The 16,832-nt window shown below is 51.5% G+C and overlaps 3 protein-coding genes across 3 annotated transcripts; 2 read left to right on the top strand and 1 right to left on the bottom strand.

Annotated features, from left to right (window-relative positions):
* Positions 1–309: 309 nt before the first annotated feature.
* On the bottom strand, positions 310–2,061 carry CTRU02_212975 (MAP kinase kinase; the record flags this gene model as incomplete). The annotated part of the gene is made up of 4 exons (XM_036721540.1): positions 310–451; positions 499–1,160; positions 1,209–1,934; positions 2,008–2,061. The coding sequence occupies 4 exons, from the start codon at positions 2,059–2,061 to the stop codon at positions 310–312; spliced, it is 1,584 nt and encodes a 527-aa protein (XP_036586709.1).
* A 4,188-nt stretch (positions 2,062–6,249) lies between these two features.
* On the top strand, positions 6,250–7,884 carry CTRU02_212974 (DEAD/DEAH box helicase; the record flags this gene model as incomplete). Its single annotated transcript, XM_036721539.1, has 1 exon — positions 6,250–7,884. One exon carries the CDS (start codon positions 6,250–6,252, stop codon positions 7,882–7,884), a length of 1,635 nt encoding a protein of 544 aa, XP_036586708.1.
* A 3,738-nt stretch (positions 7,885–11,622) lies between these two features.
* Positions 11,623–12,591, top strand: CTRU02_212973 (hscarg dehydrogenase; the record flags this gene model as incomplete). The annotated part of the gene is made up of 1 exon (XM_036721538.1): positions 11,623–12,591. One exon carries the CDS (start codon positions 11,623–11,625, stop codon positions 12,589–12,591), a length of 969 nt encoding a protein of 322 aa, XP_036586707.1.
* Positions 12,592–16,832: the final 4,241 nt, after the last annotated feature.

Raw genomic sequence — 16,832 nt, 5'->3', positions numbered from 1 at the left:
ACCCTACGCCCCCGCTCTTTATTAAATCGTGCAAGATAACCATTTCTTTGAGATTAATTGCTTGACCTCCAGCTTCGATTCAAGATTCGAGTCTTTGTCCTTGGTTGCCATTCTTGGCAGTTCCACGCTTTCGATTGTTGAAGCTACTTGTATGCAAACGCTGAGCAGCTCTCCTTTCGTATGTTGATGTGTCTCCTTGGTCAATGCTGTCTTCGATTCGTCCAAATACTGCGTCTCCGTTCAAACTTGGACTTGCAGGGGTGCGAACATAGCCGATCCTGGGTTGCCGGCATGCATGCAGTGAGTGCATCACTTGACCTCCTTCGTATCCCAGCCCCATACCTGCGCCAGATACTTGGCCATATTGACGCGCTTCGAACGCATCTCAACCATCCAAGGGTGCTCAAGCATCCTCCAGGGGCTTGCTCTCCGAGTGCTCTCCTTCTCCAGGCTAGGTCGCGTTAGTATATGGCTCGTCACTCTGAAGATCCTACTTACCAGCATTCGATAAAGTATTTGAAATTGTCACTCCAGAAGATGTTGGCATCCGGCTCATCTTTAAGCTTGGGTATCGGCTGCCGCACAATATAAGTGAGAAGGTCGATGAGGCCAGCGCGGGGCTGCATCTCAGTGCCATCCGCGGGGAAGGGGAACCGATGCTGTGCCACCTCCAGGAGGGTGACTCCCGTTGACCAGACGTCGGATGTGATGGTATATGATTGGCCGGTGATACGCTCCGGGGCCATGTAGTAACTTGTGCCGATAAATGTGTTTGCTTCGCCCTTGGTGCCAAAGTCTCCCGAGACACCAAAATCGCACAGCTTGACGTCTCCGTTCCTGCACAGCAAGATGTTTGATGGCTTGATGTCTCGATGGATGATGCGCATACCGTGCAGGTAAGTCAGTCCGCGAAGCACGCCCTCGGAGATCTTGCCGAGCACCTTCTCGCCAGTCCGGCCTCCAAGCTTCTTCACCTCTTTGTAAATGCTGTCAAGGGAACCACCCTCGCAGAACTCCATAGCGATCGAAATAGTGCCTGTTGTCGTGTCCTCGAACGCACCGTAGTACCGACAGATATGCTCCGATGCGCACTCCTTGTTGAAGCCAAGCTCTCTAACAATTTGCTTTTTGACGTCGGGATCAGGATTTGTAGTAATGACCTGTGGTTGTTAGTCTTGAGTTCTAGCGGGCCACCGAGATATACGCACCTTCAGAGCAAAGATTGTCTTTCCACCCTTCAATTTGGCCTTCGTGACGGCACCTCCGGCACCTTCACCAAGAGAATCAAGCTCCTCGATCCTCTTCTCAATGCTGGCAACTCTCCAGCCATCTGCATCAAGTTCTTCGACATCCAGCGTCCTGCCGCGTTCCAGGGACAGCTTATCGAAACCTTCGAGGCCTTGGAGGCTGTTGTCTCGCTCCATGCCCACACCTCCGTCACTCCGCTCTGAGTATATGGAGCCAACAGCAGACGAAGGATCGGGGGTTCCCTGGGGTCGTGCCCCGAAACCATATTGTGAAGCAAATGATAACGCCGAGTACTGAGAGCCAGCAGACGTAGGGTTGCTAGCTCTGCCATCTAGTGGACCGAAGCTTCCTGACCGAGAGTGGGCCGCACTGCTCTCACTGCCACCGCTGGCTGACTGTCCCACCCCAACTGCTCTTGGAGGTTGCTCGTATGGTGTTGTTTGGCTGCCCATGGGAGTGGCAAGGTGGAGGGTCGGAAGAGGAGGTCGAGAGTTTACGGGTTGGGGCGCCGTTCCGCCGACGGGTTTTGCATTTGGTGATGGGGGGATTGCAAGGCCGAGTCTCGGTGTTCGGGCACCGCCACTGGGTCTTGACCCGGGGATGGCAGGGCGAAGGAGAGGAACCGGAGAGTTCATCATGGGGGCGGAGCCGGGGGTAGAGAGAGCGGGAGAGGGGGCACTCGGTGCCTGTGAGATGTCTATCAGCATCGATCTTCAAGGAAATGGGATATGAAAGAAGCATTATGTGGAGGTAACTTACCACCTGCTGAGGAGCATCCATGGCCTGAGGTTGTGACGAGTTCTGGTCGGCCATGATGACTGTGCGATATTGAATGAACCAGAAGACAGTCGAATCCGGGGAGGGTTAAGCAATAAAGGCTTCCACTAGGTCGCAATAGGGCCGAAGCCAAGCAAACTTGGAGACGTAGTTCGGCGTAGATTTGGAGTGTGGCCGCTACGGCACGAGACGCGGGCGGAGCAACAAAACTAGCGTGGTTGAGGGATTGTGAGAGGAGCTGACGTAGCGTTAACAGAAGCTGGGGCTAGACGAAGGGAGTCGTTGACTGGTGGTCCCTCTGGTTCGAGGTAAGATGGTTTCGTAGTATCTGTCTAGATCGGTACGTTCGGGGTAGTTTTCTGAAGATCAAAGTCGGACAGAGTGCGAGGCAGAAACACGAAATGGAAACATGGAAAACGAGCAGCTTCTCAGGTAGGGTCTCAAGACAGGTCAGGGCTGAAATCGCAAGTCGAAGTTGGGATCCAGAAGGGGAGGGGGTTTCTGGTGAGAGAATGAGGGAGATGCAGTCGGTCGTGGTTGCGTACGCGGTTTCTATGGTTTAAGGGCCTGATCTGTATCGGAACCGGGGTCTGGAAGAGGGGGTTTCTTCCCAAGAGGGACTACAAGGACCACACTGGAGCAGGAGGGGGGGAAGAGCAGCAATAATCCAGAGCCAGTTTGTGGCGAGACCAAGGACCAAGGTCACAGGTCCTTGGTACTTTGGAGCGCCTGAGTGGGATTGGGTGGGCAAAAAAGGCGGGGAGCGGCGGGACGAAGTCGAGCTTGGGCGCTAATTTCAAGGCCAAGTTCCAATGGAAGACGGGACGGGGGAGGAAGGAGAGGTACCGGTTGGGGGGCCTGATTGCACTGACAGGTGCGGCACCTCTCCCCCTTGAGGGCTTATGTATGATGCTGTATAGTGTAGGTACACGTAATAAGCCAAGAAAAAGCTGTACCTTACTCTTGGGTATTCCTGTCGCCGAGGTATTGATTGACTGTGCAGTGTCTCACTTAGTACAGGCATAATATCTACTATTTAGCAATATGCCGCCCTAAGTGAGCTGTAATCTGTCATCGCAGCCTCGACCTTTACCGCACGAACCAAAGTCAATGAAGCGAGTCAATGGAAGCTGGACAGAAAGATTGCGCTCGGTCGTCCATGGCTTCTCTCTTCTCTCAAATGGTATACCAATCGGGATAGAAAGTCGCGCCACATTACGGAATCCCTTGCTTCGTCTGAGGTTTGCACTTCCCGTTCTGGTACATTCAACGTCAAGCTCGGCACCGGGCCTCCAAACCTGGACTGAACCGGAGAAAACAAGCAAAGCTAGAATTGAAACTGACAGGAGTCTATCTACTACTTACTACCTTTACCTAGAAGAGAAACCTTCAGTAAATAATAGACGCCCCGTCGGGGGGAGAAGGAGACCGAGGCAGCAAATGCAATGCCGCTGTTCCGACTCGAGTCAACAACAGTCGCCAAGTAGATTACTATGTACTCCCCTCGGACGCGTACCCGATGATTAAACCATCTCATCATTACATACAACAACCTCCAGTCCCGCAAAAAAAAAAAAAAAAAAAGTGTGCTGAATGAGCTTTAAAACGAAGCCACTAACGGGTCCGGCGATCCAATTCCGCGTCTGGTTTGGCTGCACAATGAGCAGACAGATGTCTGGCCAGTAACACGCAGCCCTCGATTGACGAGATGGGAGAGAGCACATTTGCGATGCAGCAAAGCCATGGGGCCTTGAGGGACGCTACAGGGGTTGGGCTGCAGTTGGTGGTGTGTCGTCTGTGTCTTGGGCTGCCATTCGATGCCATACCCTGCGCTGCTTGCCCGCTTCTTGTTCCCCTCGAAGCCAAGCATCTCGCCGTGGGCATTGGACACCAAGCAAAAAGCTCGAGCCTGTTTTTTCCCTGTCGACCCAGCACCGCTTCCCGGCCGTTTTCTCCTCGTGTCTCTAATGCATTCCGCCCTGGTTCTGCTGCGTAAGGCGGGGGCCATCCCCGATGCATCTTGGTAGGAGCAGCAGGCAGAGACAGACCATGGGGATTTGATCGGCAAGATGGGACATGCCACTTGTTCAGTCAAAAGCGAACTTGTCGGACGACGGGCATGTCTCCTTTCGCATCCTCAGCTGCATTGGCTATCCACCCCCCTCGCCTCCCCTCGATAATTAGCCAACATCTGGCGCGCAAACAGCCTGCCATCAATCAGCAACCAGTCCTGTCACACACTCTCACACACACCCACGACAAGACCATTGTGAAGTATTCGCACATGAGCACAGGATGGGAGAGCAAATTAATGCCGTCCATTCAGCAGCCAATCACCATCCACAGCGTTGCCATTGTGGTCCAGAGAATGCCGATGAAACTCGCATAAGCCTGTTGACAGCGTCGTTTTGTCTGGAAAATGGGGCTTTTCCGTCGGCGGCAGACGAAGAGAGGGCGCACCACCCCAAGGAGGCAAGACAGCAAGGGAGAAGGGGACAAATGGGGCACCACACGGAGCTCCCCTTGGTATGTGTGCCAGCCCAGTCTCTTCATACCCGTACCTTTGCATTGGTTTCATTCCAAATCATTCGGCACTGCCACTATAACCCAACTCGGCAGAAGACTGGCAAAGCAAATTTGGACCAGCGCTCGTAAGCTGACGGCAAAGACGTTGGGGGAGCAAATGATGGGTGGTACAGACCGTCTGCAGCACTAACATCCCCTCCACTAGTCCTGCGGCATGAATGGGAGGACACCCCCCGAGTTGAAGGGGAAGTAGATACGGACGGGAGGCAAGGAATCCTTTGGGGTCCGAAACATCATGGCAATTTCCCCCTTCGTTTTTTCCCTGCCTTATTTTACACCCAACACGGCAACACGGCAGCATGGCAGGCGCCAGCTTTGCTACAACGTATTAGCTAGACTGTTACAGCTGCGTTGTTTAGCACCAAGCACCCATTTTCTCACCGCATCGCACCGGCCCCCGACAGACTTCGGACGAGGGTCCGATTTTTCGATACCCTGTCCAGGACACGCACTCCGTCGGTACGTGGTGCACCGTTGTTTGACGGTGCTTACTGCATAGGTTACCTTGGTCGGTGAATTTCCGATGTCTGGCTCTGCCTCGAGATGTATGCCTTACGTGACGGCTAAACAGTTCGTCTGCGGCGAGAAACCGAAAACAATCGTTGGCTAACGGTCGCTTTTTTACATTATTGATTCGTTGAATTCGCTACATTGAGGCCTAGATGCGAGGTCAAATAAAGCGACACTCAGAGGCAACCCCCAAAAGAGTCACTCACTGTACGGTAGACAGTGCTTTAATTCCCCATCAAGCGCTTATACTTTTAGGGTGGTACGTCTTGGGCAGGGGTCCGATACTCGATTTCTTCCTGGGCCGCAAGCTTACTTTTTGCCCTCCCCACAAGCGATACATACATCCAACGTGTGTGCTTCCCTCGGCTTACAGACGCCAATGTAATCGTGGGCGCGGTGGCCGATGTGTCCGAGGCTCATGCCATGCACTGTCATAAGCACCAGTCCAGGAACCGGTACCTGGGCTATGCCAAGAACATAGGGCAACAAATGCACTGATGCTGGCCGCATCCCTGGACGGGAAGCAACGTTATGCTGTCATCATTCTCAGCCCTGAAAGTTTCCCGGGGCCGGGCACCAAAACAACGACTTTACACTTGGCTACGCTTCGAGTATGGTCAGTCGCCTCTAACATCAGCCCGACACACCTTTCTCAGCCAACCCATGTCTAGAGTAATACACAGGTTACCACCTGGAGAAGTGGTATTGCAGCTCCAGATGAAGTATGTAGCCAAAGGGATGACAGTTATCCGTCTTATCTATCCTCGAGCCTTTTACCAGCCGAACGCTTCGTTCAATCTTTTTTTGCCGCCTTGTGAGTCTGTGACTGGCTGATTTGGTAGCCCGCTTCTCCAAGCGCGCGTCTATCCATGCAATGCGGATCGATTGCCGCTTTCTGATTGGATTGCCCCGCCAAGACCCTGGTATCACCCCGCCTATCCGCTAACCATGTTCTGAACCCGCCCAAGCTTTTGCGCCGACAATCCAAAATTTTTGAGACCAGAACAGAAAATTCTCTTACGCTGGTGCAGCCTCTATCGCCCGCCCATCACCAAAGTTCCGTGCCGCGCGTCTCAGATCTCCGTTTGGTCGCAATTGAAGCGACAGGACTCGTGATTGATCACCATAATGCCTCCCTCCGTAGCTCCTAGGCGCCCCGGTCCCGCGGCCGACGATGAGGATCCGGCTTCATCGCCAGCCAACTCCTCTGATACCGGATCCGATGCCGAATCCGACTACCTCGACAGCCCTGCTTCGCGCAAAAGGCGGCGGACGGAACCGCCAGTCAACACAGACCTAGCCGATCTTGATGGTGACGACGATGATGACAACGAACAGGAGCTCAAGGCTATTGTGTCGACCATCCAGGCACCGTCGCGGATCAAGCGCGCTGCCGCGGAACAAGCACCGCAGACCGTCCGCCCGACGCCATCGCAAAACGCAATTACCGCGCCGACAGACCCTAATACCACCTTCTCCTCACTCAATGTTCGGCCATGGCTGGTACAGTCGCTGGCCAACATGGCCATTCGACGGCCAACGGGCATTCAGAAGGGCTGTATACCCGAGATCTTGAAGGGAAGGGATTGCATCGGTGGCAGCAGGACAGGTTCTGGTAAAACGGTCGCTTTCGCGGTTCCTATCCTCCAGAGATGGGCTGAGGACCCCACGGGTATCTTTGCCGTCGTCCTAACGCCCACCCGTGAGCTGGCGCTGCAAATCTTTGAACAGTTCAAGGCCATCTCCGCGCCCCAGAGTCTCAAGGCCATCCTGATCACTGGTGGCTCAGATATGCGCCCACAGGCCATCGCACTGGCACAGCGTCCTCACGTCGTCATTGCCACTCCTGGCCGTCTGGCAGATCACATCAGGACATCGGGAGAGGACACTATCTGTGGTCTCCGGCGTGTCAAGTACGTCGTGCTCGACGAAGCAGATCGCCTGCTCGACGCCACCGGACCCGGCAGTATGATCCCCGACGTCGAGGAGTGCCTCTCCGTCCTTCCCCCGTCGTCGCAGCGCCAGACCCTCCTCTTCACCGCCACCATCACCCCTGAAGTCCGCGCTCTCAAGGACATGCCTATCAAGCCCGGAAAGCAGCCCGTCTTCGTCTGCGAGGTCGACACCCAGTCTCTCGCCATCCCCGCAACCCTCTCACAGATGCACCTGCAAGTCCCCGTCACCCACCGAGAGCATTATCTGCACACCTTCCTGCTCACAGACGGTAACGCCTCTAAATCCGTCATCATTTTCTGCAATCGTACCTCAACTGCAGACTATCTGCATCACCTCCTGCGCATGCTCGACCATCGTGTGACATCGCTGCACTCGGGCCTACCACAGCGCCAGCGTGTCGATAACTTGGGTCGCTTCCGCGCCGCGGCGGCGAGAATTCTGGTTGCTACCGACGTCGCATCCCGTGGTCTCGATATCCCCGAGGTCGCCCTCGTTATCAACTACGATATCCCCCGCAACCCGGACGACTATATCCACCGTGTCGGTCGTACGGCGCGTGCGGGACGCAAGGGTGAGGCCGTCACGTTTGTAGGACAGCGTGATGTCGAGCTGGTTCTGGCGATTGAGAACCGTGTGGGCAGGCAGATGGAGGCCTGGAAAGAGGAGGGCGTCAACATCGAGACGCGCGTGCTGCGGGACTCGCTCAAGGTTGTGACCGAGAAGAAGAGGGAGGCGTTGTTGGAGATGGAGGAGGGAAGGGAAGTTGGTGGAAAGAGGAAGAGGACCAAGCAGAAGCTCAGAGCTTAGGGCGACGCTGCGGCCTCGCGGGTTGCCCCTGGATGTTGAGAGTGTGTATAATGAATGGGAATAGACGGAATAGACAAAATAATACCCAATCTTCAGGATTCACTTCATGTTGAGGCAAGCTTCTGTGGTGAATATGGAGCGGTTTGTCGCGAAGGTAATTGGCATTGTCCGGCGTTGCCTTACTCGTTGGCTCTCTGGTGACCTTGCCTTATTACGCTCGCGACCTTCAAGAGTGGTGATTGACGAATCAGTGGGACTTTATGAAAAACTAGTTCGTCAACTGAGGCTGTAGTAACCCAGTCAGTGTCGTATATTAGGTCTCGCTTCTCTTAAAAGTCGGCGATAGTGGCGTATTTACTCAAGAGGAGAACCAAAAGCTTGCGCCGAGTGACATGAGAGGGTTTGGTTGTAGAGCACCACTGTTGAGCGGACCGCAGGAAACACCGCTCAATTGCCCCCAGTGAAAGATCTCGTGGGCTGTTGAGTCTGTTGAGAGAGATGACAGGCTGGAACTGAGTCCTCCCAATATGTTTCCTCAGCTTATGGCAAGCTAGCAAGCAATGCATACTTAATGAAACATCTTGTATAGTCGTCTTCAAGTAGATCAGGGAGATGTAAACCATTATACGCTTCGCTTGGTGTACCTTTGATCAATACTCGGCACGGTATAGATGATAGGACGCCCCTTGTACAGGAGGAAGCTGTGTGCCACAGCTTTAAACTTGGTACTGGCGAAAGCAAGCATGAGACAGATCTATTTCCTCATGCTTGCCCAAAAGGCTGACTATGCGTAGCATGATTCACCTTCCATTGCAAAAAAGTTGCGAGAATACGTGTAGAATCGTGAAACCTATTTAACTGTAACTGATAATGCCTTTTGGGGGTGAAGAGTTCATCAATACGGGCCTTCTCCATGTTGTTCGACCAAATAAATGTGTATTTGAAGGGGATGTCATAAACAAGACGTATCATGGGTAGTTGTTCCCTAATCTAGACGACTTTGATAAGCCTGACATGTGTTTTTTTGTGGCCGAATCCAAGTGTTAAGTTTCTCCTGCAAGTGCATTAGAGGGAAACGAAGGCATGCTACAGTTGGATCAATAAACCGATAAAGAAGTCAGACCACATCCTGAAAAGTGAGTCACGATCTCTCTACGTCAACTGAGTCGAGATATTGCGGAACTCGATAAAACAATCAACAGTGGCATGATGCATAGCAGACTGCTCTCTTGGACCGTTTCAGCATATCAAGTATGTCTCATTGGGTCTCTTATTTATATTCTAACAAGTGAGTACTCGTGTCGTCTTGAGGAAACCGACGGTAGCGATTCCAAGGCCAGTCCCATTATCACACGAGAACCCAGAAGAATTCCAAGGAGCAAAACTTGCATCAACTTGTTCTGTCTTGTAGAATCACGGTCAATAAGTGTGAAGTCATGGGGTAAGTTGATGTGAAAGCAACTGTTTAAACTAAGTTACCCTGAACAGGCTTGAATAGGGGTATCACGATGCACTACAGTCTTATACAGCCTCCATGTATCTACAGCGGTAGAACTAGCGTTCTGTAAGAGAAACAAATACGGAAGTAATCTCCCCAACAGTCCTTCCGAGTGAGAAGCTCCGCTACAATGGCCAGCCGGGAGGCACATCAGTAAATGGTAAGCAGAAATATATGATTGCTTAAACCTCAGTACACAGATAATGCTGAATTATCAAATTTAAACTTACGTATTGTACTCATCGCAGCCTACCTCAGGGCTGAAAACGTATTGTGTGTGACTTTGATCTCCACACGGGAATAGGAGAGTCTCCGTCCTGTGGCCTCAGCTCAGAATTGTACTGGAATGTCTTGACCTGGTGATCCACTTCAGCCAACAACTTGAGTTTACTCATGAATATGATCAGATCCGCGCCTCGGCATCCTAGGCTGATGTCACAAACACCTCCACTCCCAAGGCTTCAGGATCGCCGTCACCAGGCCTATGAGTGAATCACTATAAAGCTCCGATGAATCTCTAGCTTTCGCTGCTCCCTTCGTATCGAGCTTATCTCGCTGATCCCTTCCGAACCATCGTCATTCTGTACAGCCTCAAACCACTCTCAGCCGTAAGAAGTATACCACCACCCCTTCCCCGCCTGCGGATCCGCGTCAAAACCGTCACCCAGCGCCACGACCAGAACCGCTGTAGTTCGCCATCCACGCCAAACAAGACGTCAGGGGAAACACAATTTACACCCCTTATCCAGCCAAGAATAACCTGTCAGGAACGCTTGGCAGGTACCTCTTCCAAACGCCATCTACAAAGACGGGCTGAGCCCCTTAAAACAGGGTTTTCTTAACGCACTAGGCGCCGAGCGCACCGGCATCGACCGTTCTTTGTTCCAAGAATAATTCCAGTCGCGAATCCCGTTCCGCGTCCCACCGACGTCACCGCGGCGGTGGGCTAAAAAGACCGATCTCTCGTATCTCGTCCTCTTCACCCCGGCCTCGGTTGAGAGGGCTAGCGTGGTTGCGCAGCACTAAGACACGTTGCAACCGACCTTGGGGCGTCGCGTTGTTACATCGATGGTTTTATGCGAGGCGCCGTTGTGGCCTGCCCCCTTCATGTCCTCAGTCAGCCTTGCGGGACGGGGTTATTCTCGGAATGGATTGGGTTCAGGAGCATTCGAGGGATGCTAGGCCGCTCCACGCCATGAGAGGGGTAAGCTTGTGTGCAAGCCGATGAGAGGTAGGCTCCTCCAAGACACAGATAGTCTTTGGCAAAGCCTGTGTGGTAATGCCGCGAATTCGGAAAGCAAGACACGGGGTTAGCCTTTTCAGCCCTGAAGGGGGGGGGGGGGGGGGGGGGGGGGGAGGAGAAGAAACGAAGGCACTGTGAGACCGGAGACATTGGCCCCATTCAACATCATCACCATTACGAACTAACCCGACGAAAAACATGCATGCGATAACTCATTTCCTCTACTTTACACCGCCAGCATTCCCCCATGCTCATGTCTTCGTAATCCGCGGCTTATACAAGGAAAGAAAAAAAAAAGACATCAATCACATCCAAACCAAGGGGCTTTGGCAAGATGTCTCAGACCGCAGGTGACGGCCGACATGGCCCTGGTACAAGCCTGGTGGAGACCAAACCCGGGCCAATCCGCTTTCACGGAGACACGTCCCCGAAAACTCGGCAACAGGTCTCGGGGGAGATGCTGTTGCGGTAAACGTAGCGAACTGAGGGGGAAAAAAAGAAAGGTAAGACCTCCGTAGGGCCGCAGGGTGATGTCTCTTCAAAAGCCTTCGCTTTCGCGACCTCAGCTTCAGCTCCTGTGGAACGTAGAGAGGGGCATCGCTCCCAGTTTACGGAGAGAAGTGGGTTACAGTTTTGAAGATTAGTTAGCAGGGTCATTTGCGGAGAGAAGTGGATAAGTCTTGCGGATAGAAGTGGGCCATAGCTTTGAAGATAAGTCAGCAGCGTCAATTGCGGAAAGAAGTGGATATATCGTGCGGCGGACTCAAGCACTCCTCAGAGCCCGGCCGAGCAAGTGCTTGCCAGTAATACATTTGCTGTGTTGGTGATAGACACCAGATAGAAAAGATTTGTTTGCAACAGTTTGTAGGAGTGTATAGAATATAAAACCCAAACGTCCTCATCCTCAAAAATATTATCTCTCCCCATCTCGTTACTTCTTCAACAACAAGTTACTATAAGCTGTTAAGAACTTCTTCTCTCTTACCAAAATTCAATCATGTCGAAACTAGTTACGGTAGTTGGTGCAACTGGCATCCAGGGCGGCTCCGTCATTAAAGCACTTTTGGGTGATGACACCTACAACGTGAGAGCTATCACAAGAGACCCGACCAGCGAAGCTGCTTCTTCATTGCGCGACCAAGGAGTTGAGGTCACCAAAGCGGATCTCGATGACCTGTCTTCTCTCAAGAAGGCATTTTCAGGCTCCTACGCTATCTTTGCTGCCACCAACTTCTTCCAACACTTTCCAACCATTAGCGCAAAGGAAGCAGTAGATATAGAGGCAATGCAGGGCCTGAATATGGCCACAGCTGCTATGGAAACCCCAACTCTCCAGCACTTCGTCTGGTCTACTCTTCCTAATGCGAGCCGAATCAGCAATGGCAACTCTTATGTGCCTCACTACGCTGGTAAGAATAAGGTTGATGATTTTATCAAGTCGAAGCCAGAATTACTGCGCAAAACCACGTTCCTTTGGGTTGCCTTCTACGCATCGAATCTGCAGTACCCTTTCTTCCAGCCGTTTCCCATCCCGGCCACGGATTCGCAAAAATACATTCAACTCTTACCAACTCCACCAAGTGTCCCGCTTACTTTGGTCGGCGATGCCAGAATAAACGTCGGACTTTTTGTTCGCGCAATTTTGAACCAACCTGATAAGTCGCTTCCGGGTAAATTTGTTCTTGGTGCGACGGACACGATGACGGCTGGGGAGCTTCTCTCGCTTTGGGCTTCGATTAAAAGCAAAAAGGCGGAGTGCTTAACGGTTGACAAAGAATTGTACTACCGCTTGTGGCCCAAATGGGCGCAAGTGATGCATGCCAATTTCATGTACTTTGATCTCGTACGAGAAAGGTCATACTCGGGAGAGGAGAGTATCCTTACAAGGCAGGATTTGGGCATTGTGGACTTGATTGACACCGCCACTGCTATAGCTAGAATGGGTGATTTAGTAGCCGATAATTGAGTCAAAGAGTGACTGATTAACGTTGGTAACCAGAGGCTAGAAACAGACCTGAACCAGTTTGAAATATAATAATAACATAAGGATGGATTGATTTGCCTTTGTTAGTTCCAAATTGCAACTGTTCTTCTCGCTTGCTCTGTTAGTGCAGGGGCCCTGATTGATGTATGACTCCACTCTAGTTGAAAGCTTAACGCTTTTGATTCAACGACTCTCCAAAAGCAGTGCTCGGCTAATCGCCTGGTACATAGATAATACTAAGGCAGGATACTGCTTATCAATCCTCTCTCACCATTCTGACTCTTCTGCTTCATTCAGTTCTTGCTCACGGAGCCCAGACCAATTGGCTCTAAACATTTTTTTTTTTTTTTTTTTTTTTTTTTTTTTTACCGCGGATCAAAATGTCGCTGCGAAAAACATCGTGCACGGCATGCGTCTCCGCCAAACGCCGCTGCGACCGTGTCTTGCCAGTATGTCATCGCTGCCTCCAAAAATGTTTACCATGCACATATCCCTATCCGCAACGGACGACCACACTAGACGTTCCACGGCAAGAAACTCTACTTCTTGACCCAATATCAGAGAAATTGCCAGAGTCCATGGAAGTTCCATTGTTAGCAGAAGACATGGGTGCTGGCGAGTTCCAAGATTTTGATCTCTCAAATATAGACGAGTTAGCTGGTTCAATCCTATCTTCTGAATGGGAGGCTTCTTACTTACCGAGTTTGACTGATGCCCTAATCTCGGTGGATATGGTCGATGTATTAGATGCATGGGAAGATAGGCCAATGTCAACCACCGACCTCGGTATGGATAAAAGGGAAGGCAATGGTAAGAGGAGGGGGACAAAAGCACAAAGTCAAGGGCATAAGGGTCTCCCAAGACGAGATCGTAAATGGCGCTATCGCGACGGTCAACAAACTACAACAGGAATGCAGGGCATACCAGCTATTCCATGGCTATTATCAACTAGCGAGATATGGCCACGAGGTCGTGATACAGAAACTTGGAAATTTTGCGCCAAAGAATTTCTCTCATTTGTCGACTCGTTCGCGACTACGGCGACAAACCCGTTCATTCTTTGGCCCAACAGCACCCTTCACACCAGTCTCAATCATCCACTCCAAAGAGCGCTGGGCGTATGTGCCGCGTCCAAAACACTGAATGAAGCAAGTCAACATTCTCTTAACCAGCTCCTCGAGACGGAGATGCAGAGTCTTATCAACAGCCCAGGAGCGGGGATCTCACCGATCGGTTGTTCAAATAGGCCAGGGATACACAGGCTCGGTTATGACGAGAGCCTTGTGGCCTTTCGCCACAGCCTTGGACGGTTACAGGCGATGGTATTGTACCAGATTATTGGGCTATTTAGTCCCAATTCTTATCAGCAATGTCTTGCTAGAAGCTATGAGCCTCTCTTAGCTGCATGGACAAGAGAGCTTTTACTTCAGATACAAATACTGGAGCTGAAGGCTAAGGATGCGTCATTGCCATCTCCCTTCTCTGCTGCTTCTTCTCATCCTAATTTTGACAACCCCGAAGATATTCTGGTGCGTCAACCTACTGGACTAGATATAGAGTGTCCGACGCCTCTTTCTTGGCATGGCACGTCGCTACAAAAGGAGGAGATGAACAGCGCATATAGAACCGTTCTCTTATCAGTTCTTGCCCGCTCCGTCTTTTCAGCACTCACGGAACAGACCTGCATGCTACTAGCAGAGCTGGGCTCATTACCCGTTTTCATACCTTCTGGTGTACCAAATTGCCAAGTTTCGGTCAATGCTTCACGACGAGTCTTCTGGAGCGAGCTACGACATCATGCCGAGGGGCACAAACGCTTCAACCGAGAAAGTCGGACATTATCATATCACGACTTTGCCGACCTTTGGAGCCAGAGCAAACTAGAGCTCGAAGATTGCGATCAATTCATTGTTCTGTTGCTCGTAGCCTGTAAAGGGGTTGAAATTCTTAGGAAATGAGTAACGTTTTTCATTAAGAAGGAACAAATGGTGCATCCATTGCGGCAATATAGGGAAAAGCAATGAAAGACCATTTCGATTCAACGATGTGGTGATTGTTGTGGTAGTCAGAATGCGGGCTGATGGGGCTGCCCGGCCGGCCACCCAGCCAGCCAGACGCCCGATAGGTTGGGCCAGAAAGGCACCACAGCCTACCCCTCCACATATGTTGGACTGCGAGAATCTTTTGAGACTTCAGTTATAATCCACCACTCCTACTGTACTTATACATAGGACGGTTACTAGGAATGTATTCTTTTGCTGTTTTTAGTCCGTACGGGACTTCTTCAGAACTTGTGAAACATCCACTCATGAGGTAGTTTCGTGGTTTACTTCGCATTTACCACTCGCAACGGACGAACCGCAGGTCAGCAAAATAAATTAAAAGAGACTATTGACCTTCTATGCCCTAACGTCACAATCTCAAGATAGTTCCGCGAGTGGGTACAGTAACGATTAGCGTTTCGGGAGATGATATTAAGATATAAAAAAAAAATGTCCCAAGCACCACTCACTATCAACCCCCTCCCCCAGGCTCCTTCACATCCGACAAGAATGAGAACTGGAGTTAACCCGCCAGTCAGTACCGTACGAATGGGAGCCTTCGTCAGAGGGTAACGAACCAAATACCCGACCAAAGGGGGGGGGGGGGGGGGGGGGGGGAAACCTCATTGAATCCTACGTCCAGCGGGTGAGTGAAGTCGTGGTTGAAACGCCATTTTAGACGAGTGCAATAATTAACCGGGGTATATGTCTTGCGACGAGACTGATGTGATTAATCACCGGCCTCCCAAACACGCCCCGAACCAATTCTGAGAACTCCCAGGCCGGTAACACCCACGGGATTATAAGGCCGGCTAGCGACGACAGAAAAGTAAATAAAGAATTTTTTTTAAAGATGGGCTTCGGAGCCCGGCGTCGGGCGGCCATACCCTTACGCTTCGACCTCTTCCGCCTTATGCCATCCCATGACGGTTTGTCATCAGCCCTGGCGTTAGAGGTGTTTTTACATGTCACAGTCCCACAATAAAAGAGAGAGGGAAGGGAAAGAAAAAAAAAACTTCATACGGCGACGCCCTCCCTTAACAGGGGACATGGCTTGTCATCTCCATGTGGGTGTATCTAGCAAGAAGGAAGAAGAGGAAGAAGAGGAAGAAGGGAAAATCTAGACCCAAGCCCACAAAAAAAACCACAGTAGGCGTCGAGAAGCGACCAGAATTGATGGGCAGAAGGGAAAAACACCAAGGGGAATGAGTAAAAAGGACAAAATTTTTTCTTCATGATATCCACAACGATGGATCCCCGACGCGAGCCGTTGTGCCTGCTGACGTCAAAAAGGCGTACAAAGAAAAAAATTCTCCAACGAAGAAACCCACTTGGTTGCTAGTGTTGGTTGGGATTTTTTTTTTTCCCATCCCTCTTCTTACACCTTGCTTGCTTCGTCGCCGCCCAACCGGTTCAGTTCGTTGATCATGGATCTTGGACCCCACCGTTCGTTCCCGCTCGACGCTTCGCTTTCGTGGACGAAAGAGCGGAAAACCTCGTTGCGTGGAGTGGGTTTGTGGTGGTGGTGGATGACTGGACCACCCTTGGGGACAGTCATGGCCCATGCAACAGATCAGGCACATCCCATTTCTGGTCCTCCACCCGTCAGGAACGCGGACATACTACGTAGGAAAAGGGACCCACATCAGAGGTGAATCATGGCACCTTGACAGATTGGGCGGGAAACCACGCTAGAAGCACGCTAGAAGGTTGAAATTCCTCGCTAGACGCTGACGCAAGGGCCATATAGATGGGTCAAAAGCGGGACTCCGCCATATGGAAGGACGCTAGAAGGGCGGGAGAAGGTGCAGGGATGCTGTATCTGAAGCTGGCAGCATATGCGAGGGTTGCGCAATCCTCAAATCAAAACCCGCATTCTTCATTGGGAGACTGAGAAGCGAACTTCTCTGACGTAGTGCAGAGAGATTTCGGAGCTTTATTCCCGTGGAGACATGCGGTTTAGGTTAGCCGTGTCGCATATATCACAAAGAGTTACTCAGCGCAACTGATAAAAATGCAGAGACATCGACAAAAGGCCGTCTCACTCACCGTAACCGAGCAATACAACGCCGACGACCCCCGAGCGATAATCGACATCACGTCCCGCCAGCCACGAGTATCGAGATTAATGACGCCCGTACGTGCCTCCGCAATGGAAGCAAGGGCGTGTTCGGACGAGGC

This window comes from Colletotrichum truncatum, assembly GCF_014235925.2.
Source record: "Colletotrichum truncatum strain CMES1059 chromosome Unknown Contig_0009, whole genome shotgun sequence".
In the NCBI taxonomy this organism is placed as follows: Eukaryota; Fungi; Ascomycota; class Sordariomycetes; order Glomerellales; family Glomerellaceae; genus Colletotrichum; species Colletotrichum truncatum.
This window is presented reverse-complemented; position numbering and strand designations above follow the sequence as displayed.